We start from the raw sequence: 27,095 nt of genomic DNA, 5'->3' as shown, positions 1-27,095 counted from the left end.
ATAAACGCTGTTTACAGTGAACAACTATAAATTTAAAAGGTCACCCTTGTTTATATATTCATTTCACTCATTTTTTTTAAAACCCTGTTTAACCATGTTCCTGTGTGGTCACAGATTACTACAAAAACAAGAAGGTCAATTTGGTTTTTATACACAGATTAGCCAAGGCATTAAATCCACTCACACTTGATGTTAAAAGAGGCATTAGCGGAGGTAGCCATGTCTCCGGTGACAGTGTTGGTGGCCACACACTGAAAGTTGCCTGTGTCCAGGTGCCGGTCAACTGCTGTGAACTTGAGGTTTCCACCGTCCTGGAAGCGGCGCTCATTGCCTGTCACATGCTGATTGTCCAGCAGCCAGGAATAACTGACTTTCGCTGTCTCATTGACTTCACACCGCAACATAGCACTTCGGCCATGAAGAGCATCCTGAGACATTGGTTCTTTGGAGAAGTGCAGAGATGAGCCCTGGATACATAACACTGAGAAAAAGAGAGAGAGAGAGATAGAGAGAAAGAGAGAGAGAGAGAGAGAGAGAGAGAGAGACTTTCAGAGAAGTAATAAAATCTGCCAAAAAAAAATTCTAAGAATCAAAAGAAAGTAGTAGATTTTCTTAACGTAAAATAAAAAAAGACATCAAATCAATAAATAAATATTTTTGCTCAGTTATTTCATACATATTTCCATTTGAATTTTGCCCACATTTTTTGCTTCTGAAATCTCTCATTTGCCTGATTATTTTGCTTCACAGTTCATGGGTCATAAAAAAGGCATCCACCTTAAATCTCCGCCAGTCAATTAAGCTTTGCTGAGCACTGTCATTTAAGCAGACAAGGAGAGACAGACAAGGAAATGTATTCTTCTAAGCAACTTTAAAAGACACATGCACATATTAATGTATGGGGATAAAAGGTTTGTGTTCAAAAATAGCTGTTTTATGAGTGCCATTACTTTTAGTGACTTAGCTACTGCACTCACTGTCTGATCTCTCAGCTCCACTGACCATACAAAAGCAGTTTGTAGTTCTACAGTTACAGACTGTTGTCCATTTGTTTCTCTATATACATAGTTTCACCCTGTCCCTAAATGGCCAGGACTAGGGCTGCAACAACTAATCAATTAAATCGATTAAAATCGATTGTTATAATAGTTGGCAACTAATTTAATAATCGATTAGTTGGGTCTAAGTTATTATACACCTAGGTACAGTTGCTACAAATGACGAACTCTGGAAGAAAAAATGGCAGAGGCGGTCACAGCAGAGGATAATGTTAGCACAAGCAGAGAGAAAAATGTACGACCCAAGTCATCAAAAGTATGGGAACACTTTCAAGGAACAGCGTTAGGTGCAAAATGTGCACAGCTGATCTCGCATGGCACAGCAGCACAACATCACTGCATGAGCATCTGAAAATGAAGCCTGTTGGAGCTATGTGTGAAAGAGATGAACTATAGTAAGTTAATTCTATTTTTTCTCTCACTCAATGTTACTAGAGCCTGCTAGAGTAGTTAAACAACATTTGTTTTCTTAGTACATTGATATTACACTCGCGTTTAGTGAACAAGCCTTAGCATCCCCCCCGAGTTTTCTCTTCCACCTTAAATGTGTCAGCTCGACCAGCAGTTCCAAAACAAGCCATAGTTTTAGTCAAGCTAACGTTAGCGACAAGTTCTATTTTTTTCTCTCACTCAACGTCACTAGAGCCTGCTAGAGTAGTTAAACAAGATGTCCCATTTTTAGTAAATCTATATCACTCTTGTATTTAGCGAGTTTTCCGTTCCACCTTAAATGTGGCGGCAGTTACATTCAGAGTTAAAAAATCCAAACATTTTTAAAAATAATATATTTAAAGCCTTTTTCAAGGTCTTTTTCTGACTGGCATTGCGTGTTAGTGTTTGAGTATCACAGCCAAGTGTGTATTACATTACATACACTGTTAAATATTGATAAAATAAAATTAATGTAACGGTTAGGTTAATTCTTCATGTAAGCACTAATTATTAATAATAATGGTAGGTTGTGTGTTCCTTATACAATTACAACATTAGTTCTCTAAAATCTTAAATATCTTAATATCTGATCATGTGTTAGATGAATTTCCCTTTTATTCTCAGCACATGGCAGCATCACCCAATATCCATTTATGTAATTTCAATTTGCCTGCATTGTTGTCTGCATTTTAAATCAGTAGTTATTAACTTAAAAAAGCTGTATGTTCATATCTACGCTTTCTCTCTCACCTCAGATAAAAACAGCCCAGCATTGCTGACTATGTTTTCTACACACCACAGCAAGCAGCTGTTCTCACTGATGGTATCCTGAATATGCTAGTAACAGACAGGAAACCAAATTTGACTTGTCTTCCTTTTAATCCGATTAATAATCAATTAATCAAAAAAATAATCGACAGATTAATCGATTATCAAAATAATCATTAGTTGCAGCCCTAGTCAGGACCCTCACTGGAATACCACAAAACAGGCATAATGTGGGTGGTGGATCCTTCCCAGCGCTGCAGTGACACTGATGTGGAATGAGTGGAGCAGACACAGCAGTGCTGCTGGAGTTTTTAATCACTGTGTCCATTCACTGTCCACTCTGTTAGACACACTTAACTTGTTGGTCCACCTTGTACATGACAGAGACAGGAGCTCATCTTTTGTTGCACAGTTTGTGTTGTTGGTCCTCTAGTCTTTCATCAGTGGACACAGGACACTCCCCACAAAATGCTGTGGTAGTTGGATATTTTTGGTTGGTGAACTATTCTCAGTCCAGTAGTGACCCTGAAGTGTTGAATAACGGCAGCAGCACTGCTGTGTCCACTCATACCAAAACAACACAATAAAACACCATCACCATGCCAGTGTCCCGGCAGCTTTAAGGATGATCTACCACCCAAACCATACCTGCTCCGTGGTGGTTCTGTCAGGGTCCTGACCATTGAAAAACAGGTAAAAGGTGATAAATGAAGTGTGCAGAACAACAAATGGCCATCACTCTCTAATTATAGAGCTAGCTATAAAGTGCTACTCAACTTTAGTCAGTGGAGTGGAGAGAATGGACTGAGTGTAGAAACAAGCATGTGGTCATAATATGGTTGATTGGTGTACATTACCAACTTTGATCATACTGTTTGAATTACAATGTTGGGTTTATTGTTTAGATTCAACATTTGGCTTATGGTAAGGTATTATAATAGTAACTACATTTATGTTATATTGGCAGCGGTTCAGGCTTCAAAAAGCAGGTGTACAATGAAATTAATTGGTACAGTAGATATTTATTAGCAGAGAGGACAAATAGTGATGCAAGGTATGTTCCTTTATTTATGCTAATGTAATTTTAAGGCCCCACCCCCATATATGTTATTAAAAATGGCGGTTTAGGTGTATGTTTTTGCCTCCCACCCTTATAAAGTTCAGGGCCATGGTGGGTCCGGAGCTTACTCGGAATCACTGTGCACAAGGCAGGAACACACCCAGGACAGAGTGCCAGTCCATCACAGGGCACCATACATACACACATTCACTCATAGCTATGGACACCCAAACTAAAAAATATCTTATTTACTCTATATCTGATTTGTGACTTATGGTCATTAATATTAAATCATGTCACATTTGAAAATATAAGTCCTCGAGAATATTTCAAATAGATGAAAATATATCTGCATTATCAGGAGTCTGCGGGAGTTTCTCACTGCAGGGTGATTAACAGTGGCATAATCCATGGCAAAATAAACCACCCCACAAATGCCTGCTTTTTAAAAGGCAAAGCAACTCCTGAACCTGACTAGTAGCTAACTGAGTCTTCAACACAGGCTCAGAGTAAGATTCCCCATAAGGAAATGTACTGTTAAAGCATTAAAAATTGCTTCTGGTGCTTTGAGCAAGTCACTCGGTGTGTCATTGTTTTGCTTTTTTAATATTTTGTGACAGGGGTCAGACTTAATACAAGCTAAATGTCCATTAAACCAGGAGTTACTATGGTAACCACAGAGTAAATTTTAGAGTTTCCACTTCCAAACATACAGTACAGAAAATTCAATATGACCATTAAACAGTGAAATTAGATTAGCCATCAATTTATGCATGAAAAAAAAAAAACTTATTACATTTGTTATTACATGATCAGTGGGTTCAGCTGTTCAGAAGTCCAGTGAGTAAAAGCAGAGAGACAGCAGCTTAATCAACAACTTTCTATACAATTTTGAAACACTAAAATAGTGGAAGTAAACAAGTAGATCTTTTTTGTTGTTGTTGGTTAAACTTCTTGCTTGCTGTCACGTTTTTGACTTGTCTAGTGTATTCCTGCTCTGTATGTCTCACTTGTTTACTGTCACGATTTGTCTCTCTGTCCTTTGATTTCTATCATTGTTTTGTTCTTTGTCTTGTTCCCACCATGTGTTGTTTATGTCAACCATGTGCTTGTGATCTCCTGCCACACCTCCTTCTGTGTCATGTGATGCTTGTTCCCAGGTGTTTTGTATTCCCCTGTAGTTTATAAGCCCTGTCTCGAGTGTTTGTCCACCATTTTACATTCCTGTCTCTCTGTTTAGGTTTCTGTTTGGGTCAACGTTTCCAGGTCTCTGTGTTTAGTTTAGATTTTCCATGTCTCTGTGTTTTTGTCTAGCAATTCTGAATTGTTATTTAGGTCTCCTTAGTGTCTAGGTCTCTTTTTTAATCTTCAGGTCTGTGACTACTGTAAGAAATTTAAATTTAACTATGGGATTACACTGCCACTGTATATTTTCAATTTAAAAATGTACTATACCATGCAATGGCTGACATATGGCTTACACATTTAACACAAACAGTCCGGGGAGGTGTGGCTGAAGGGAAGATCATGGTGTATACGAAGCATTTGTTGTGGTCTGAGATGCTGGTGCTCCAGTGTGACATCTTATGGCAGAATACTGGTCATCATTTCACTAAAACCATTTTGCCTCTCTAGAAACCAACTAAGGAATAACACTATTATTCAATTAAACAATTAACCCAGAGTATTCTGAAATTGGATTAGTAAATCAGGATTGTACTCAAATGAGCTTTTATACTATTACTAATTCTCATAAAATCTTATGACTGATTAATAATAAAAAATAAACTCTAAACTCCGCCAGAGCGATCAACCAGAAACTGAGTTGTAGACTGGGCTAAAGGTCAGGGTGACAGGGGACTACATGTTTTATTCAATTTGGACAAACACATACGAAAAGCAAAAAGTTGCCTATTCTTCTTATGCCTTTTATGCTTCAGTTTTGAAAACCAAAAGAGGCTTAAGCACCCATGAAGGAAGCAATTGTGTAGATTATATCAGTGCCTGAGAACACCCTCCTGCTGAGATACTGCAGCTGCCTTCAAAGGCCTTTCAAATATTAATCATTTAAAAAAGTAGTCTGGGGATATCACTTCAAACCGAACAACATGAAGGATGAATACTGCTGACCTAGATGTGAAAGATGAAGAGAGTGTATTTTGCTGCTAATAAAACATGTTAGCATATGCTGTGAAGCACACAATCCTGTGTCCACAAAATGTGACATGACTAACATATACTCATTTCACAGGAAGATGACTCAATGCAATGTGGCTGAAAGAAGGTATACCTGTCAGATTAACTGAACAATATTATACACTGTGTGGGCACTTGTAGTCAGCCCCCCCCACACACAGTTTGTGTGCCCTTTTCACAATCAGATCAAATAAGGACTTGTATAATAGACAAATTCAACTTAAATTACAACAATATTTTTGTAATATACCAACAAAAGTCCTTTTTGTGATGAAAAGATTATTTATCCCTGTAAAGAATACCACCCTCAAGAACAGAGGTTTCAATCAGGCTCTGAAAACACCTGTACATGTGAACAGAACCATAACGAGCATCGACTAAGCAGATTTAAAAGGCCTGAGATACTCAGCTCCTTCTAGACAGTCAGTGGCGTCTTTGGGAATGGTCCAGGGAATGTTTTTTTTTTTGTGTGTGTGTGTGTGTGTATGAGGGGCCTGGAGGTTGTGGGGTCGATTCCCGCTCTGGGTGACTGTCTGTGAGGAGTTGGTGTGTTCTCCCCGTGTCGGCGTGGCTTTCCTCCGGGTGCTCCGGTTTCCTCCCACAGTCCAGAAACACGCGTTGGTAGGTGGATTGGTGACTCAAAAGTGTCTGTAGGTGTGAGTGAATGTGTGTGTGTATGTCTATGTTGCCCTGTGAAGGACTGGCGCCCCCTCCAGGGTGTGTTCCCGCCTTGTGCCCAATGATTCCAGGTAGGCTCTGGACCCACAGAGACCCTGAATTGGATAAGCAGTTACAGATAATGGATGGATATATATATCCATCCATATATATATATAAATACATACAGGCCTACTACCATGTATTTTAGCCCCATTTAATTAAAATATTTGATAATGTTTTATTTAAAACAAAAACTATGTATATAGGTAGTATTATTAATTTTCAAAGAATTTAGCTCCTCAAAATCAATGAATATAGTAAACATTTTCTCCATTCAGAGTCATGGGCATAATAAAAAGGCTGATACAAAGTCAAATGAATATTACAGTTCAAAATAGAGCAGAAACAGAAAATTAGAGCATAATTCACCATTTACAAATCCATAGGACAAGTTAAGCCTTATGGTTTTTTACAGACAAATCAAACATAGTTCATTTGCCAGCTGAAATATCAGCTCCTTAATGAGAATCCATTTGGGCCCAAACTAGTTTCTCTTTTCATCAGAAATCATTAATGTGTGACTGCTCCATGATTCATTTTGGATTCATCAGTATCAGAGGCAGGTTTTAATAGCTGCACAGTGGAAAAAGAACGAGGCCCAAAAAGGAAGACCTGTTGACCCCACTGAGAGCGGTTGAGCACATTGAGGACTGACATGTAAACAGCTGGGATGGAGCTGTATATGTGACTTTTGCTTTTGATCAAAGTTGTTGGTATTATCCTTGTGGTCATATAATATATATATATATATATATATATATATATATATGAGCATTCCAACTAAGCATGCACCCAACCCAACCCTGCCTCCCACAATTTTATATACATTTTATATAAAATAATTTTATGGGATTATCCAAAGACTGACAATACAGAGGCTGACACTGATACAGGCAAACAAGAAATTTATTCCTTTCCATATTCCTCTACATCTCTACAAGTCAAAGGATATACAGGATGCATTAAAATGATGAAATATCATTCATAAAATGAAAGCATTCAGAATGCACATCAAATACTCTACATATCCGGTTACATCTAAATAGCAAGATGCTGATGTTGAGGTAAGGTCATCACAAACAAAAGTACCATGTGCAAATAGATTTATTCTTTTCTCTTCTTTATAATTTGGATAATGATAAAGCCAAACTAGGAAGCAGAGTCTCTACCAAGCTTAGAATAGAAACAGCAGTACCACATAACTAATTTGTTCTCCAGACCATCCTGAGGAATACATTTCCATGCACAAAGGGGGGGGGGAGCTCCTGCCAAAGGCTGGGATAAGCAGTGCAGCAGTGGTTAGATAACAAGTAGGGCAAATGAAGAATATGCAACTATGTTCTGCATTCGTTGCATTTTTGAAAGGAAACACTAGCCCAGCAAAGGTGGTAAAAAAACATGTCGCATTCTACATATGGGTGTTCTGGCCTTGTGGAGACTTTGCATGGTATCTAACAGTAGAAATATATCACTGACTGGACTTAGATGAGGAACTTTAGCAAAACTGCAGGCCAAACTAAGTCAAAGAGGCACATTATTAAAACTTTAAGTAAAAGGGCAAGGATGCTTCTCTCATTGGCACTTACAATATGATAATATGTACAAGGCACAAGTATCAAATGGAGTCCAAATAAATTTGTAGTTATTAATGGCCAATACCAATATGTAACTTCCACCAATAGTCTTTAGTAAGGATAGTTAACACCCTATCATTTTCTTTTCTTTTTTATGTTTTGCTTATTTTCCCGAACCTGCTAATGAAGGGTCCCACTATGAGGCTTATGTGTTTCCTCCTGTTTGGAAGCCCAGTATATTTTCATTTTGGAATTGTATAATAGTTCTAGAGGTGTATCTGTTTTTGTTTGTCAGTGTGGTATGAGGTCTGTGAGCCAACAGGTGCAGGTACCGATAAGTTTTTAGAGGAAGAAAGATGTCTTTAACAATATTATAGTATAATATATTTGAATGTGAATGAATTAAACAATCCCATAAAAATTAGCAAAATTATTAGTAAACTGAAACAGGAGAAAATCAAAATAGCTTTTTTTGCAGGAAATGCATTTTTCATGTGAAAAACACAAGACAAAAAAAAAGAGGCTTCTGTAATGTTTTTTTTTTTAATCATTTAAATAAGAGAAAAAAAGGGAGCTGCAATATTAATGTCCAACTCTATCAGTTTTTAGCTTATTTAGTTATAGGTAAACTTGATCATTAGGTAGTCACACTCTTAGACATCTATGCTCCCCCCAGGAAGTAATGTAGCTATTTTTAAGAATGTTTGATATATTGGAGTCTAAAATACATGGCACCTGTATTTGGGCTTAATGGATGTATGGCGAGATTTGAACAGGCAAAAATTTCATTTTTCTTTTTAATCTGCACACCATTATATAATTGATCATTTTGTTGTTTTCTAAGGACCTTCATAGAATTCGGGATTGTAGCATAGATCATAGGGACCTCTCGGATCATTTTAGTTTATATTTAAATTTACATCTTGATAGTTCCCCAAAGAAAATTCTGTGGAGATTAAATACGAAATGCTAAACAATGTATCATTTAAAGCCACAATGTTAGAAGAATTGAAATCATTTTTAATTCACAATGATTATGGAGAGGTAAGTCCGGCTATATTATGGGATGCAGTCAAGGCTTTTTTTTGTGCAAAACAGCTTTCGTAAAGTAAAAAAAAAGTAAATAATTGCATGATTTGGAGGACAAATGGAGGCACCTGGAACGGCTTTACAGCCTTAACCTAGATCCAGCTGTCCTTCAAGAAATGAGACCAATTAAACAAGATAAATCCCAAATTATTAACATGGAGAATTCGTAAGCAACAAGCAGATTCATTTCAATTCATAGAATTAGAGAGTCTCTTACAAATAAAATAATAAATAACTCTTATGGTATCTAGAAAGCTTTTGAAATATATTATAAAATGTTATATACCCAGCCCAAACCATTAAAGGATAAAGGCTTAGACGATATAATAATTCGGGTGGCTGAATACTAAATTTCCATGTATGCTAATGATGTGCTGGTGACATAATGAAACCCAGGATCTGGGGTACCCTCATTAATGAATATTTTAAAAATATATGGGAGTTACTCAGGATATGCACTTAATATTGAGAAAAAACAAGATTTAACATTCAGTTATAGTCCCTCTCAAGATTTTGGTAAATAGGTAATATTTTCACTGGCATTTTTCTTTCATACATTTTCTTGGGGTATATTTATCAAAAGATGTGTTAACTTCCCTGGCCATGAATTTTAACTGGGTTAATAAAAAATATATAATGATATGGAAAGATGGGCTTTGCTTCCCATCGATATAGGCAGTAGAATAAGATGAATATTCTCCTCAAATTATTATATTTATTCACAGCTTTGCCCATTGAAATACCTCTTAAAAAGTTTAGAGAATGGGACATGCAGACTTCTAGATTCATTTGGAATAAAATGAGGCCTAGAATAAAACATTCTACTTTGATGCTGCCGAGTTTGAGGGGAGGCATGGCACTCCCCTGCTTAAAGAACTATTACATAGCTGCCCAATTAAGACCAATTGTACTCTGGTTCAATCCAATCTATGAGAAGTGGAAGCACATTTTATTTTCTTTGTTGAACACACCAATGTGGGTGGAATGGTGGCGCAGCATGTAGTGTTGCAGCCACACAGCTCCAGGGACCTGGAGGTTGTGGGTTCGAGTCCCACTCTAAGTGACTGTCTGTGAGGAGTTTGGTGTTCTCCCTGTGTCCGTGTGGGTTTCCTCTGGGTGCTCCGGTTTCCTCCCACAGTCCAAAAACACACGCTGGTAGTTGGATTGGTGACTCAAAAGTGGCCATAGTTGTGAGTGTGTGTGACACACACTCACCCACCCCACCCACACACAGTCACAATTTCTCACACACACACACATACACCCCATCCCATAAACACAGAGGAACAAACACAGTCACAGACACACACATACACTGATCAGCCATAATATTATGACCACCTCCTTGTTTCTACACTCCCTATCCCTTCTTTCAACTTCACTGACCACATAGGAACACTTTGTAACTAAATACAATTAGAAAGTGTAATCCATCTCTTGCTCTACATACTTTGTTACCCCACTTTCCCTCTGTTTTTCAATGGTCAGGACCCCCAGAGGACCACCACAGAGCTATGATTTGAGTGGTGGATCATTTTCAGCGCTACAGTGATACTGACATGGTGGTGGTGTGTTAGTGTGTGCTGTGCTTGTATGAGTGCATCAGACACAGCAGGACTGCTGCAACTATGCAACTATGTAGACAAAACAGAGAGCTTAAAAGGGACACTATATAATATTTTTATCCTAATATTACAGCTTCACTGCTTCACAGTGATGCTTCACTGACCTGTGATAGGGAGAATATTGCCTCTGTCTTTTCTATTCTCGGCTCAGCACTGCAGAAACTGCACTATGTAGCTTTTGGAGGAGGGTAGGAATGTAGGAGCAGCCCCAGGAGCAAAAAAAAAATTTACTTAGTGTTCTTAAATGAGTAAAAACTGGTGCAGAGAACACACTAAAGACCATTTTATGCTTTTGCGTTGGCTCATTGCAGAGCCTATTCCATAGCCTGCACAAGTGTCCTATGCCATTGTGAAAGTTTATACTTGTGCGTTGGTGTATGCAGAGCTCTGCAATTACACCGTCAAACCACTAGGGTTGAATTTCAAACATCTTCTTCAACCCTAGGTAGTACACAATGTAGTGGTTTAGAAGTATTAGTTTTAGTGTAGCGTAGAGGAGTTCATATTTCTGGACTTCTTGACTTAAGCACTTCAAACCAAATTCGTCAAACTGCAGACCATTGTGGTCTGCATAGACGCCATGAGTTACATTTGTGGAGAGGTGTGCATCAGGCCGCGCTACATATAGTATAGGTTTAACACAGAAGCATAATTTAGGCTTATTTCTCAGAAGACAGCGATCTCTGTTGGTTTGGAGGGGCAGCACCTTGGGTGTATGTAAAAGTTGACATAACGTCATTCATTGTATCCATTTCTGCTGTGTTCATCAATGTGTTCATCAGACTAATTAATGACATTCTATTAAAAGACTGGGGAACCAATAGTTCAGGGTCGGGTTGGGTCCGGAGCCTACCCGGAATCACTGGACGCAACACACCCTGGAGGGGGCGCCAGTCCTTCACAGGGCGACACAGACACACACACACACATTCACACCTATGGACACTTTTGAGTCGCCAATCCACCTACCAACATGTGTTTTTGGACTGTGGGAGTAAACAGGAGCACCCGGAGGAAACACCCACGAACATGGGGAGAACACACCAAACTCCTCACAGACAGTCAGCCGAAGTGGGACTCGAATCCCCAACCCCAGATCTCTGGAGGTGTTTGACTGCGACACTACCTGCTGTGCCACACTGCCACTTAGTATGGGTCTTGTTACAAAAATTATAATAGGACATTAGAGGCATAATATGTCATGGTAGTTTTACATTCGATATTTAAGTAAATTTAAAGGGAAATATTTTTGTACATTTACTCAAGTGGAGATCTACAATGAGGACTCTCATTTACTTTTACAGGAGTAAATTTTACCTTGAGTATCTATACTTTAACTCAAGTACATGATTTGTGTACTTTTTCCCCCTGAAAAGCCAAGTGAAAAAACCTGATTTATTGTTTCACATATCAACGAGAAACTATATGGAAAACTTCAAAAAGAACAGGGACCAACTGACTTGTTCCAGTCCAGAGAGTAGATTAGTATATAGGCAATAACATACTGAGCCAACATATCCCTGAACAGATGATGAATGCCATAAACTCAGAGGAGACATTAGAAAGCCCATATGTTGTCACCAGTTACTGAATGAGCCCCAGAATGGTGATGAATGTCATCTTTATCTCATTCAACTCCCTCTTGAGAATGCATACCTATCAGAAGTCAGGATTTGTGTCATTTTGGCTCCTCTTAACCATTCAAGAGCCACTGGTGTCAAAGGTAAAGAATGGGGTACTTTTTGGAAATCAATTTGAATCCCCTATAGTAGGGGTAATTAATTAAAATTCATTAAGGTACAGTTAGAGAACATTTTCTCAAGCCTATGTCCGGAACATAATGTATAACCTGCATTATGATCAGTTTCATGTCCTGCATACTGAAGTAGCTTAGTAGTTGTAGCAACATTTTATGTAGCTAACAACAGAAGTTCAAATTAAATTACCCTTTTAATTACATTTCAATGTACAGCAAGATTTATAAACATTATAAATAACAAATATATCCAGGTAGACTCTGGACCCACTGCAACCCTGAACTGAATAAGCAGTTACAGATAATGAATGAATGAATAAATAACAAATACTCTAAATAAAATGTCCTTTTTAGTTTCAAGAAAAAATAACAATGATCTTTTTTACATTATATAAACATTTATTTATTTACATATTTATGAATTTACATATTAAAGCAGTTATTTGTTTAATTGTTTGTTTGTTTGTTATGCCATTTTTGGTCCTCCAAAGAGCAAATCTCCAGGTTCTGTGCTATTTTATATAAAGAATTTTATATAAAGTTTCAGATTCCTCAGTTTTTCACAGTCTATATTTCTGAAAGACTGAATTCCTGAAAAATCCTTTTTAAACCCAATAATGTCATTGACGTGTTGCCAATTAATTAGGGTTTTTTTGTAACATTACCCAGTTTTTGTTGCCCTGTTCCAATTTATGCAATATGTTGCTGGCATTAAATTCATGAGCAAATTTTTATTTGATTAATTAAAAACTATTTTCAACATTTGAAATATTTCACTTAAATACAAGGTTTAAATTATTTGCATATCACTGCATATTGATTCTTTTACATTTTGTACAGCAGCCCAACTTTTGGAAAGTGGATTTATACATTTGTACAATTACCTACCTCTCTTTTTTTATTTTTGTTCAAGTGCTTCCCTCCTTGCTATTGTAATGAATCGAAATCCTTTGGGACTAAAAAAGCATTACCTTATCTAATAATAAAGACCTGTTTTAACTGTGTGTAGACATCATAAAACAGAACAGAGCATTTGTTAAACCTCAAATGAGTTCCATTGAGGGATGGTGAGTTATCTCTAAAACTAAACAAAGCAGGGGAGCCTGCCAGTGTGTTTCCAGTCAACGCTGAGGTTCAGCCTTTTCCAAGAAGCTCACAGCAGGAACAGGCCTAACCTCAGCTATCAAAATTTAATTACCCTTAGAGCGGCAGAGCTTTTTACTGGTGGGCTTTCCTTAAGTTAATAGAGCTTAAAACATATTGTCCATGCCAACGGTGTCTAGGATTTTATTATTACATCTTCTGTAATTTGTGGAATATTAGATAGATTTAACTTATTAATGCACATATGTTGGAAACAAAATATATCAAAATTTAAATTAGATCATCCCCATATATAACGCTTGCAGTTGCTTGTTAATCTACCCACACAATCGCTCTATCTATGCTAGGCTTGCCTTTGGAAGGCTCAACAGTAAAGTCTGGTGTCCTAGACCCTCTTCCCTCCACGCTTTACTATATTACCATTCTTCAAAAAACCACATCACTGGCATCATTAATGTACAGTTTTGTTTGTTTTTTCAACCAGATACTGAGGAATGGTTCATCCTTTCATTGGTGATATGCTGTAAGTCATTTTTAAGGAAAAGTCAATGGAGAAAATGTGTGGATATGAATGAGATGAATTGCTCTGCCAGACACTAAAAAAGATGCAACAGTGGAAAATAAACAAGAGCAATTTACTGTCAATTAATTAAGCCCAAATAAAGACAAAGAGATAAATGATGGGATATTGTTGTCTCTATGTTATTGGAATAAAAATGTATATGTTTGCTATTCATTATTTATTAGGATGAGTCCAGCACTACCACACACGCACAAAAACACACACACACACACACACAAATACTTAGGCTTTACCATTAGGGAAATGATTGTAATTGGTTTACATTAACTTTTAATTAACCTTTCTGACTGTAGAAATATTTTTTTAATTAAATGGACGGTGAAATTCCAGACAAAATTTCCTTCACAGACTCTGAACCCATTTACCTCCAATGAACAAATTCAGTCAGCTTCTATTGTGAGCAAAAGTGATAAGCCAGACAATTACTTATTAAATTGGCTGATGTAACCTATATGCAATATATTAAATTAATTTAACTCAACAGAACATTCTGAGAGACAGCAGCTCCACAGCTTTCTTACAGATTCTGCCAGAAGTGAATAAATCCTCATTTCTATCAGTCCTGATATTCATCATGGGTGCTGATTTTAATCTGGGAAAGGTTAAAATAAACTATCCCCTGGTACCATTTCTCCTGTTGTGCTTGGCTGAATTCATGTTTTTTTTTCATAGATGATACAATTTAAATATGAATAATAGATTCAATGTAGAGAACTAAATTGGTCAATATTTAACCCAGCTTTCCACACATTTCCATAGAACTGTGGCTGTTAAGGGCATAGTTTATGATTATAATCAAAATCACTTTATATAAAGTTCAGATGATATTTGCTTGCCATTTGCTAGGTCTCCAGTCTAGTTTTTTTTTACCATTTCCCCCATAGGGTACAACTGACATGAGATAAATAATCAAAATCCTTTGTAATCCCTGAATGAAAATTATGCTCCATGAAGCAGGTCCCCAACATAAAGACATCCAAATTAAAAATACTTTTCATTCAGAACGTCTGTTACACATTAACATTAAAAGTTACTATAATGTCAGTCCCAAACAAAAAGAAGAATCATAGGAGAAAACAACATATATTTTACTTTAATATAAAATATATATATATATATATATATATATATATATAAATATTTAATTTGGCATTTGCATTTGCCAAACTGCCTCATGTTCAAGGCCACTGACTGGCTGAGGAGACATGGATTTTAAAACGGCTCATTGCTCACCTCACAGAAATTCCTTTACACAGCCTTTAACATGCTCATGACATGACATTAAAGACTACTGTACATTCATTGTTATTTTTTATCTCTTCAGTTTTCCTAATCTTTATTTATTGTTTTGCTCGAGTGTACACTAGAAGTGGAGCTTTCAATTTTGTGAATCTTGTTACCTTTGAAGATCTCATCTTCATAATCCTAGGGAGATATTACTTGTCTCTGTCACCTCAGCTTGCTCACCTGGGGCTAGGATCAAAAACTCTGTTAAGCTGCTTTGTGTCAACAGTAGTTGTAAAATACTATAAATGAAACTGAACTGAACTCAAGGATCTCAAGTCCTATAAATCTCCCTAAACAGAAACCTCATATCAACAGCTGTGATGTAATGATCTGTTACTGAGTATTTTTATATATATGGAAAGGGGCATAACGTTTCTGAATATAGTTACTAGAATGATGAAAGCAGACAAATTGACTATTCATTTTCTATATTGCAAAAGGAACACTAAATTATTAGGTATATATTATGATAAATTAATATTGTAATAACCACTGCTATGTTTGATCTACATCATTAATTAATAAAAATGATCAATTGTCGGTCTTGAGAGATGTTCCTGTTCCAGACTTCACTTCTATGCAGAAAAAAAATAAAATGTTCCTTAGACTGGGTCACATAACCAAAGCATTTAAACTAGCAGTTATTAAACCCCTGATTAGGAAACCAAATATTGATCTTAGTGTATTATCCAATTACAGACCTATCTCTAACCTGCCATTTATATTTACGATCTTAGAAAAAGTTGTGGCCCAACAACTTTGCTCATACTTGCATAAGAATAACATATATGAAAAATTTCTATCTGATTTTAGCACTGAAACGACATTAGTTAATATACCAATATACCTTTGTGTCATCTCAGAACAAGTCTGCGTATTCATGCTGGTGCTACTTGACCTTAGTGCAGCTTTTGATACAACTAAAGAACAAGGTTGGAATCACAGGATTGGCCCTGCCATGGTTTAAGTTATACTTTTCGGATCACTACCAGTTTGTTAAAGTAAATAATGTCTCATCTATTCACACAAAAATGACATTTGGAATCCCCCAAGGCTCAATTTTAGGGCCTTTATTATTCATATTATACATGCTCCCACTGGGCAGAGTTATTAGCAGGCATGTCATTACCTTCCACAGTTACGCTGATGATACACAGATACATCAGCCAAACCAGATGACAAACCAACACTAAACAAAAGGAGGACTGTGTAAGAGATGTGAAGCACTGGATGTCACACAACTGCCTTCTACTAAACAGCGACAAAACAGAGGTTCTCCTTCTAGGTCCAAAACCTGCTATAAATAAAGGTATCCAGCTTAGTACTCAATTTTGCTGACTTCTATTCTTCCTAGCTCATCAGCTAACAATCTGGGTGTCGTGACTGACTCAGATCTATCATTTGATCAGTATATCAACATTACAAAAAAGCAGCTTTTCTACATCTTTGTAACATCGCTAAGTTAAGAAATGCCTTATCCCTCCCAGACACAGAACATTTTGTTCATGCTTTTATTATATCACTACCATTTCATTAAAGTAAATAATGTCTCCTCGATTCACACAAAATTTACATTTGGATTCCCCCAGGGCTCCATTTTAGGACCTTTATTATTCATATTAATTCATATTATTCCCTGTTCTTCCTAGCTCAAAAGCTAACAGTCTGTGTGTTGTAATTGACTCAGATCTATCATTTGATCAGCATATAAGTAACATTACAACAGCTTTTCTACATCTTCGTAACATCTCTACGTTAAGAAATGCCTTATCTATGCCAGCCTCTGAACCCCTCGCCATTACCCACCACCATCAATTACACTGAAGTAGAAATGGACTTGGATTAGCACCACTCTGACCCAAGATTGATGCCACTATATTATTATTATTATTATTATTACACTGTGGCATAATGACAGACTTAACTGGTGATACTGTAAATTCATTATTTCAGTAGTTTGATCAAAGTCTTGGTTCCTCCCAAAGTTTCTTCCTCCAGCCTCAAGCGAGTTTTACCTTGCCATTGTTGCCTTCAGCTTTGGGATTTAATTGAAATAATCTGTTCTGATACTAATTCTGTAAAGCTGCTTTGTGACAACGTCAGCTGAAAAAACGCTATGAATAAATATACATTTTGATTTGATTTGATTTAGGGAACTCTTTGAAACCACTGTTGTACCATTACAGGTACATTTACACTGTGTGTATCTTTAGTGGCAATATTGTACCTGTATACCACTAGTCCAAACCTCTCCACCAGCCACTCCAACACTTGCCTGAAGCCTGAAAGCCTGACCCCACCATTTGACAGGATGTGTTATGTTAGGTCCATCAATATCATTTATATTAATAGGTTTATGATATTAGAAACACAGACATCCCAAGTCTCCCCAGAAGTACCAGGAGTCTCCTGCACATTATATGCGGCTCCCTAATGCCCACAAGTCAGATGAAATCTCCCAGAATCTAGAACGAGCTGCCAAGAGCACACTCAAACACGCACACAGCTTTTTCTCCCAATCGCATTTGGTAAAGAGAGGAAGTGGGAGAGAAAGGCTGTACTTGCTGTGGTAGCCTACCTTATGGTATTCATGAAAAGCATGCAAAACAGGGAGGGTTCTGGTTGTTCTTTGTTCTCTGCAAAGAGTCTATCAGTCAGCCAATCAGTTTTTAGTGTGAGCAGTTCAGTGAGTGAGAGTAAAAAGCTGTTATGAAAAGTCCTGTATCACCCATATCCATTGGTGTGTGCAAGAGGTTTTTATTTTTTGGGGTGGGGGCGGCTGGTGTTTTTTGCAACTTGAGATGTCTGGAAACACTGACTGTCTGAATTCTCCCCTTCAGAACATTGCAGCATCACAGAGGAAATTCTCAGGCATTGTACTGTCTTCTTATTTTGAGCATAATACCATATTATAAGCCCACAAAGACATGTTAACAATGAAAAACTTGACGTTCACTGGGTAGCCTTTTGGAATTGTTTGCAAAATGAAAAATATCAAAAGACAATGAAAGAAAGTTGGGAAGGCCAGAATAAGGGATAAGTATGTGCTCCTTACTTTAGAATCTGCACCACATGCTGGCAGATAATTAGCCACAGAGCCTCTCTGCATTTCAGCAGCGCTTTTATGTTATGTACAGCTGCAGATGCACTTCCTGTCTAATGATTTGTGTGTGTGTGTGTTTGTGTGTGTGTGTGTGTGTGTGTGTGTGTGTATACACATTGAGGCTTTTCATTGCAGCATTCATATGACAAACCACAAAGAACTCTTCAATGCCAATCAAGCATTGTGTTACTGGCACTGACACAAACACAGCAAGACTGATTTTGTTTTCAGTTGAAATTCTACACTCTACCAGCTGGAGCCTGTTCAACTACACTGCTTCAAAAAATAGGTTAAGGCATGTAGCATTAGCAGCTGCTAACTCTCTAACAAACACTAAATCCTGGCAGCATGTAATCCCTGTTATTATGCAGCTCTTAATGAGCAAGTCGTGTTCAGATTGCCAGATTGCTGTCACATCAGAATATCAACATGTTTCAGACATGTCAGTCACACACAATATTTACAAGCTAAATAAAACCCTACAAGGCAAATATTTTATTATATAAATATATACATGTAATGTAATTTTTAACATAACTTACCTGAGAGACAGGGTGGTAGGTGAAAGCACAGGCAAGGATATCATCCATGATGTGAGGGTGATAGAGAGAGTTTACAGTTCCGTATTATTAGTACTCAGTAAGGGGTACACACCAAAGATTCGGCTCTGTTCATTCACGATTCTAGGTAAATGATGTCGTATTTTCACAATTTTCTTATAATATCAACAGTTTCTAGCAAAAAATTAAACTGTTCTGGTTCAGTCGTAGCACTTTGTTCTGTTCCCAATAAAAAATTGGATCTTTGCCTATAACGACAGGTACAGACATGCAAGGGATTAGATGGCTGATCTTATCACAGAATCAGAAAACAGCACATTAATTTCTAACTTGCAAGGTACTGAAATAGGTTGAAAGGTCAAGCTATTTGCTTTCTGCTCTTTCTGTGAAATAGTAATTGAAATATGAAGATTAGTTAATTGTTCTTATAAAGACAGTAAGTGCAGGCAGGACATGAATAGGATATGATTAGTTTTTGTTGAACCCCCCACCCCTAGTGAAACAACTCCTGCCACAATAATAACACAGAGACATCTCTCTGAAAGCTCTTAAACACATTGCTGTATTGTCTGTTAAATAGACATCATGGCCTATTTAGAAGGGGAATAGGCAGTGAGGGGGTGGGAGGGGCCTTCAGATGGAGTGTTTCCACATTCCTTTCCTCTCAGGATACAGAGGCTCTAAGTAAAGGCAAATGTAATGTTGCATGCGCACACACACACACACACTTACTTCAGACAAGTGGTGCTTAGGCTATACAAGGCAAATATATGTATATATCTTTGTTACAATTTGATGGTGTAACAAAGCAGATTTACAAAAATCCAGAATTAAAGAAAAGATTAAGACTAAACCCACGTGAGCAAGCCAAGGTTGAAACATTTGAACCAAGGCTCACAAGGCAGACCTATCTTCCTATGGTCAGACCATTTACATCATTCTAATGGGGGAAAAACTGCATATGTAGCTTTTAGTAAATGTCTGTGCAGAATCAGTCCCATCATAGTGTTGGTGACAGATACCACAGATATAAAGTGGTAAGGGTGGAGTGGAAGTGTAGTGTGTAGCAGATGCTGGGAATGAAGAGCAGATATGTGGAAGCAACTTGGTTTAAATTAAACAGTCAACAGATGCTGTGTCCGAAATGACTCCATATTCACAATTATCTTTATTACTAACTATATAGTGCACTATTATAAGGAAACTGAATTAACTGCAGGGTAGAACTATTTCGGACACTACCTCATGTGGGTTTTTACCAAACGGTGCAGTGAGTGCATTATGAGCATGAATAATTAAGTAATGACGGTCAAAAGAATACACACACTTATACTTGCATATATGATGACATAGCAAAGAGAAATGTAAGGTGTAAGGTGTGTCCAAAAGATTTGTAGCCATCCCTTGATTTCCATTACTTTAAGATGCACCCATTGCTGAGACAGGCCTTGACATACAGTCGCTGTTCAATGAAAAACATGTTTTGTGACATTTTTTTATTTACTAAATTATTTGAACACAGCAGCTGTTCTTAATTGTGTAAAAAATTCATGATGTATGTTCAGTTAAACTAGATTCTCTGGAATGCCTGAGTTTTAAACAATACCTCTGGGCTGATTTCTACATTCATATTACAAGCCTCATTCATCTCCTTTGCAATCATATTTGTGAGATGAATCCTTGTATTAAAACTCTAAAAAGCATTAGGAACTCATAGGTGCATTACATTTTGCTTGGAAGGACAGCAAACAGCTCAGACCTTTCATGATTAGGACTAGAAGGAAAGATGGCCCGATATTACTGCTGCACAGACACTGGCTGAATCACAAATGTCTATCTACAGCATCTGTAGTGCACACTCTAGGGCATAAAATAACCATTTTTGCACTCACGTAGTGCATTGTTTATCGTGTTAATTTAGAATCAGTCATAAGCTTCACATGTTCCTGTTGAACTAGTGCCCTCTCTGTGTTTTGTAATTTTAGTTTTATAATCTGTCAGATGCACTATGTAGGGAGTATGTCGCTATTTGAGACTCAACCAAGCCTCTCCTTATTTTTTTTTCTTCTGCCACACAGAATACCATGTGAACATAGCTTTGGAATGGGGTTTGTGATCCACAACTAATCCAACATCAATACCCCAACAAATAATGTAATGATTTTCTAAAAGACATAAAGTTGCGTGTATATATATATTAAGGAGTGTAGGGGCCTGGAGGTTGTGGGTTCGTTTCCCGCTCCGGGTGACTGTCTGTGAGGAGTTGGTGTGTTCTCCCCGTGTCCGCGTGGGTTTCCTCCGGGTGCTCCGGTTTCCTCCCACAGTCCGAAAACACACGTTGCAGGTGGATTGGCGACTCGAAAGTGTCCGTAGGTGTGAGTGAATGTGTGTTTGTCTGTGTTGCCCTGTGAAGGACTGGCGCCCCCTCCAGGGTGTATTCCCGCCTTGTGCCCGATGATTCCAGGTAGGCTCTGGACCCCCCGCGACCCTAAATTGGATAAGCGGTTACAGATAATGGATGGATGGATGGATATATATATATATATATATATATATATATATATATATATATATATATATATATATATATATGTGTGTGTGTGTGTTCGGTCCCTATTGTATTTAAATAATAAGCAAAAAGCTAATCCAATAATCTGGCTCAAAATGAATGGCTGAATATCACAAAATTCCACCTCATCCTTAAGAAACACTAAATGAGACACAAAGCAATATCTCTCAGTGAATATTTAAACAAAGTGCAGAGATTTGTTGCCTGGCTATTGTTGTTTCTCAAAGGATCTAAAAACCTCTAGTGCAGTAGAGCTAGAGACATGAGCATGGGATGAATTCCCCTTCTACTCCTCACATCCTTTCCCTGAATCACAGTTACCACAGCAACAGGGGAACGGACAATGACACCACTCAAGCCAAGAGGCTGATTTCAGGTCAGAGGTCGGTTAGGTCTCCAGGGAGGAATACGCTCCACTTACAACTGACACCTTTCAGCAAAACAAAATTTTTAATACAAAAGTACCAAACCTGTGGGCTATATTGGGAAAGACTGCTTTTTAAGGCTTAAGCATTACAGACTGAATGGAATAATTAAGAAGATTAATAATTAGAAAAAGTTTTGATTGTTTTTTAATAGTATATTAAGAGTGTTATATGAACTAAATTATATATCACTCTATTGTCCAATCTCATACTCTAATATAGTAATATATTTTAGTATTTCAGTTAGTATATCAGTTACTCCTGGTCAAGTAAATTGATTGGACGAGAGACATATCATGAGTGATGATACAGAATTTAACATTATGGGGACTTCTAGCTATACATTTATACTATTATACTATTTGTGTTGGCTGTGCCTGTCACATAAAGAGCAAGCAGGCAGAAGCATTTGCTGAAGTGAGTAAATTAAGTCACATGGCCAAATCCAGTTCAGACCTACTACTTTATATTATGTGTGCAAATGCCTAGATGCACATACTCTAGTATCTCAGTTGTTGTCCTTTAAATCAAAATGGTTTTCATGTGGTAGGCATTGTTTCTTGGGTTTTCCTCTGCTCACACACAGTGACTACAGTATCATTTGTTCTTTTGGAAGTTTTGCGGTTCAATGTTTTTGGGCTTGACATCATAATATGTACAATTACAATGTAGGGCAATTGTCAAATGCGTATTAATTATATTTAAATTCATACTTATATTTATCAATAAATGTCATAATGTGCAAAGGGCATTTCTGGGCTGGATTATATTGCTAAAATTGATATCACAATATATTTCTTTATTTCAGTCAATACAATATATTTCCAATATCGATATAAACTATATATAAGCCACATAAAACTACCAAGAACAAACAAGAAACATGATATCACCATCAAATAAACTTATTGACTTAAAATTAATATTTTTTAAACTAATTTGCAATGAACTGACAGTAGCACACTTTAATAAAAGTCAGTCAGTAAGAGATGCTGTAAATAATGTAATTGAATAGCACCAGAAATAAAAACTCTTTTGCCACAGTCCCCATGAGCAGGAAAAACCTTTGATTTATGGTTTTTAAGGCTACACAGCAAATGTGTTATGAATTTTTAACAACTGGAACATTAAGGCTGAAGTAATGCATGCTGCCACACACTGCCAGCAGTTTAAGAGGCTGGGGATACTCTTTCCAAATAGGCACTGAACCAGATATTCCACTCCATTGCCTAAAACCCTGAGGCCAAGCACTTCCCAATGCACCACGGTAGCCATTTACACATGGCTTACTACCCAACAATCTCAACACCTCATCTCAAAATCAAAACACAGGCCAATATTTGCACATACACACCCACAAACTGAAATATAAGTCACTCATTTAAGGAGCACAGGTACAGTTAATTCACTCAAATGACACTTTGTCAGACGTTATTTAGATGCTATCTGTCTTTGTATCTAGGAGACTTGCACCAGGAAACCTCCTGCTAAATAAGATCTCTGTAGCAGGGAGCGAGAAAAAAAGAAATATAAAAAAGGAGACAGGGAGAGAAAGAGAGAGAGAAAGACAGAAAAGATGATAAAGCAACTGACAGCATATTTTTCACAGCTTCTATCTCTGAGGGAGTGTGAAAAAGAGTGTGAGAGAGAGAGCGAGAGAGAGAGTGAGAGAGAGAGTGAGAACGAGAGAGAGAGAGAGAGAGAGATTGGGTGGGTGTGTTGATTGTGTTTCTATCATAAACCTCCCAGTGAAATGGATTCTGGAGATGACAATTCAACCTTAGCCAGAGGGAAATTTCTTATTACCAATTTTCATGACAACCTTTCTGTATCTTTTGAACATGAAAATCCTTCTATTAAGATAGAAAATACTAATTTCTGGACTATGAAAGATTTATATAGAAACCAAATCACAGACAAACATCTTTTTATGAATTAATTCAAGTCTAGTCTGCCTGGGCCAATACTGAAAGTCTTTGAATATCTTTGATACATCCTTACTCATCATGCTCCAGACTCCCACATGCCACTCCTAGATCAAACGGTATTTCCAAGAAGTGACACTGACAAAAAAGAAATGAGAATATGGAGATTCATCCCTTCAAATTGAGTCACAGACCGTGTGGGATTTTTTTTTGTGTGTGTGTGTGTGTGTGTGTGTGTGTGTGGAGAAATGGTCTTTGTGAAAATTACTGTCAATTTTTCTTGTTCTCAAGACTGAAGCTTTAAAAATGGCTATTTAAATGTAAAATATCAAAATATGATTAACATAATAAAATTAATTGATATTAATTTAAAAACATAATCAAGTGTTCTGTGATGAATCACAATTAAAAATGCCAGTACTTCATTGTAGTTCTGAGAAGTAGATAAACATGTTTTGTGATATGCATGACAAACAGGTTAGAGGCAATCATTCAGTCTTTTTATCTGTTTTAATATTGATCATTTTTTAGTTATAGTCTGTTCATTTGCAAAATAAAAGTTTCAGGAACTTAGCATCAAACATTACAAAGCATGCCACAGAAACTTAAATTTAGAAAATAACCCTACTGCAGCTTGTGGTTTTACAATGAAACTCCTTATTCCATTCAATGTTTTTATGGAATAAACAGATAGATTAAGCAATGTAGGAGCACAGGAACAGCAGCTGTTAGTGTGTGTGTGTTCGCACATGTGTGTGTGTGTGTGTATGCGCGCGTGTATGTGGGTGGATGGTTCTGTGTGAGGGAGAGAGAGAAAGAAAACAAGAAGAGGTGGCAGTGGTAACAGATTGAGAGCTATTTATGAGGTTTAATGCATATGTTAGTATAAAATGTAATTTGCCTTCTACACTCAAAAGTAGCAACAATAGCATTAACTCTTTATTGTTGACAATACAAAATATTTAACATATGCATACATCACGCAAATCAATACAATAAATGTGTTGACTGCGGGATGCAAGCCAGCACATGATTCTTTATATATTTCTGCTATTCTCAAAATAACATTATCCATTCATTCAAATAATGTCAGCAAATCAGACAATGCATTACAGTCCATGGGGCACTGTAAATGAAGACTGTTCAATATGAAAATAAATTAAATCTTAATGCACATTTATCTAAATTAACTATACTGTACGTTCCCAAAGAATATAACTGCTTATTAAAATATTTTTAGGACCATTGGAACAGAACAGGAAGCAGCACATTTTAGTGAGGTATTGGTAGTATAAAGTTGCCAAGAAGATGAATTAGAAGAAGAAGAACCACTTATATTTGTCTCCTTAAGGAAATTGATTCTCTGCATTTAACACATCTGTGGCAGCGAACACACAAACACATACTAGTGAGCAATTCTTCACACACACTAGGGTGCAGTGAACAAAGGAAAAACTGGAGCAGGGGGCTGCCATCCACCTTGGTGTCCAGGTAATACTTTGGGGGTTAGGACACTTCAGCTGTGAATGAAGGTGAAGGATTTGACAACGGCAACCCTCCGTTTTTTTTAAAGCTGAATTGTGAGTAGAATAACAAGCAGGTGGTATAGAGAAGACAGTTGAAATATTTTAGTAAATATTGTTGATTTTCAAGTCCCGGTCCGGGTGACTGTCTGTGAGGTGTTGGTGTGTTCTCCCAGTGTCCGCATGGGTTTCCTCTGGATGCTCCAGTTTCCTCCCACGGTCCAAAAACACACGTTGGTAGGTGGATTGGCGACTGAAAAGTGTCCGTATGTGTGAGTGTGTGAGTGAATGTATGAGTGTGTGTGTTGCCCTGTGAACGCATTGCGCCCAATGATTCCAGGTAGGCTCTGGACCCAACGTGACCCTGAACTGGATAAGCGGTTACAGATAATGGATGGATGAATATTGTCTTCTGTGACAAATCTAAGCAGAGCTGAGAGGCAGAGCAGTGGAGAGGTGAAGTAATGTGTTGGTAGAAAAAAGAATTTTGGGCTCATTTCCCATAACTTTAAATGAAAGGGAGAGCAGCATTTATACCAAAACTCATCCAAGTATGCTAGTAAGTGAACAGTGTTCTTTAAAAAAACTGTTATGTGTCCTCGTGCACTCTATGTACAATACTGATTGTTGTGTACTGTGTGACTGTTATACTGCACTGAATATTCCACATCATGTTTTCAGACACAACTACAAAATAGCAAAATCCCAAAATAATGCACTGTGTAGTGAATACGGCACAGTTTTGGAACTGTCTGTTTCCTCAAGGCAGTGATGTGTGCAGAAAAATAAAGCTTTATGTGACATGAAATACCTGAAGCATAAAGGAGAGGGAACAGGGGAGATGAGGGCATGAGAGGGAAATTGAGAGACGTGCTATTGAAAGATGATGCACTCTGAAGGCTGACATATACGATGTGCACTCAGAGTGAAACAAGGCAGCCTGAATTTTAAAATAAATATCCAGCATTCTTATTTCCATCTTCTGTATTTGTGCCAAATTTATACCAAAATTATGAGCATAAAACTACCATTATGAGCATAAAACACATTTCTGAAATGAACAAATGCAGTGCTTAACAACATAACAATTATTAAGTACAGTTGTGCTTGAAAATTTGTGAAACTTTGGAATTGTCAATATTTCTATATTTCACACAAATTGAAATAATTTTAACAATATTTAATATGTGAGTGGACAAAGTATATTACCCTTTTGCTTTCACCATCAGAAGATAAAGAAGTTATAAGTTGGGTTTCCTCAAGTGAACTGCTTACGTCAAGGAGTTTTCTGTTGGATTAATATCTGGAATTGGCCATTCTAAAGCATTCTATCTGGGGGAACATCTTGTATGCTTAAGGTCGTTTTCTTGCTACAAGACCCACATTGCCTGAGATTCCGTACACAGATGTTCTGACACACAGAAACAAAAATGGTCAGTCCAGAAAGCAGAATAATAATCTAGTGACAATGGGTGCATCATAATAGTATAAATGACTGTATTGACTGGACATGTAAATGTATGGTGTAGTTCAGCACAATTCAGACAGCAGGATATCAGTCGTGTCCCTGCTGCAAGGAGACTCATTGTAAAGTCTAATTGCTGTGGGAAGAAATGACCTCGAATGCCACTCCTTAGCGCAGCGCAGCTGTATCAGTTTTCCACTGAGCATGCTTCTTTGTTTGTCCACTGTAGTGAGCAAGAGGTATGAAATATTTTCCATAATGGCCAACAGCTTA

At 37.3% G+C, this 27,095-nt stretch overlaps 1 protein-coding gene across 1 annotated transcript in view; it reads right to left on the bottom strand.

The window, feature by feature from the left end:
* ptk7b (protein tyrosine kinase 7b) overlaps nt 1–27,095 on the bottom strand; it is a 107,752-nt gene that overhangs the window by 46,705 nt on the left and 33,952 nt on the right. The window contains exon 2 of the mRNA XM_066678883.1: nt 185–481. Within this exon, the coding sequence (XP_066534980.1) occupies nt 185–481 (297 nt within the window). The remainder of the gene's footprint in view (nt 1–184; nt 482–27,095) is intronic.

Source organism: Hoplias malabaricus, chromosome 8 (assembly GCF_029633855.1).
Source record: "Hoplias malabaricus isolate fHopMal1 chromosome 8, fHopMal1.hap1, whole genome shotgun sequence".
Lineage (NCBI taxonomy): Eukaryota > Metazoa > Chordata > Actinopteri > Characiformes > Erythrinidae > Hoplias > Hoplias malabaricus.
This window is presented reverse-complemented; position numbering and strand designations above follow the sequence as displayed.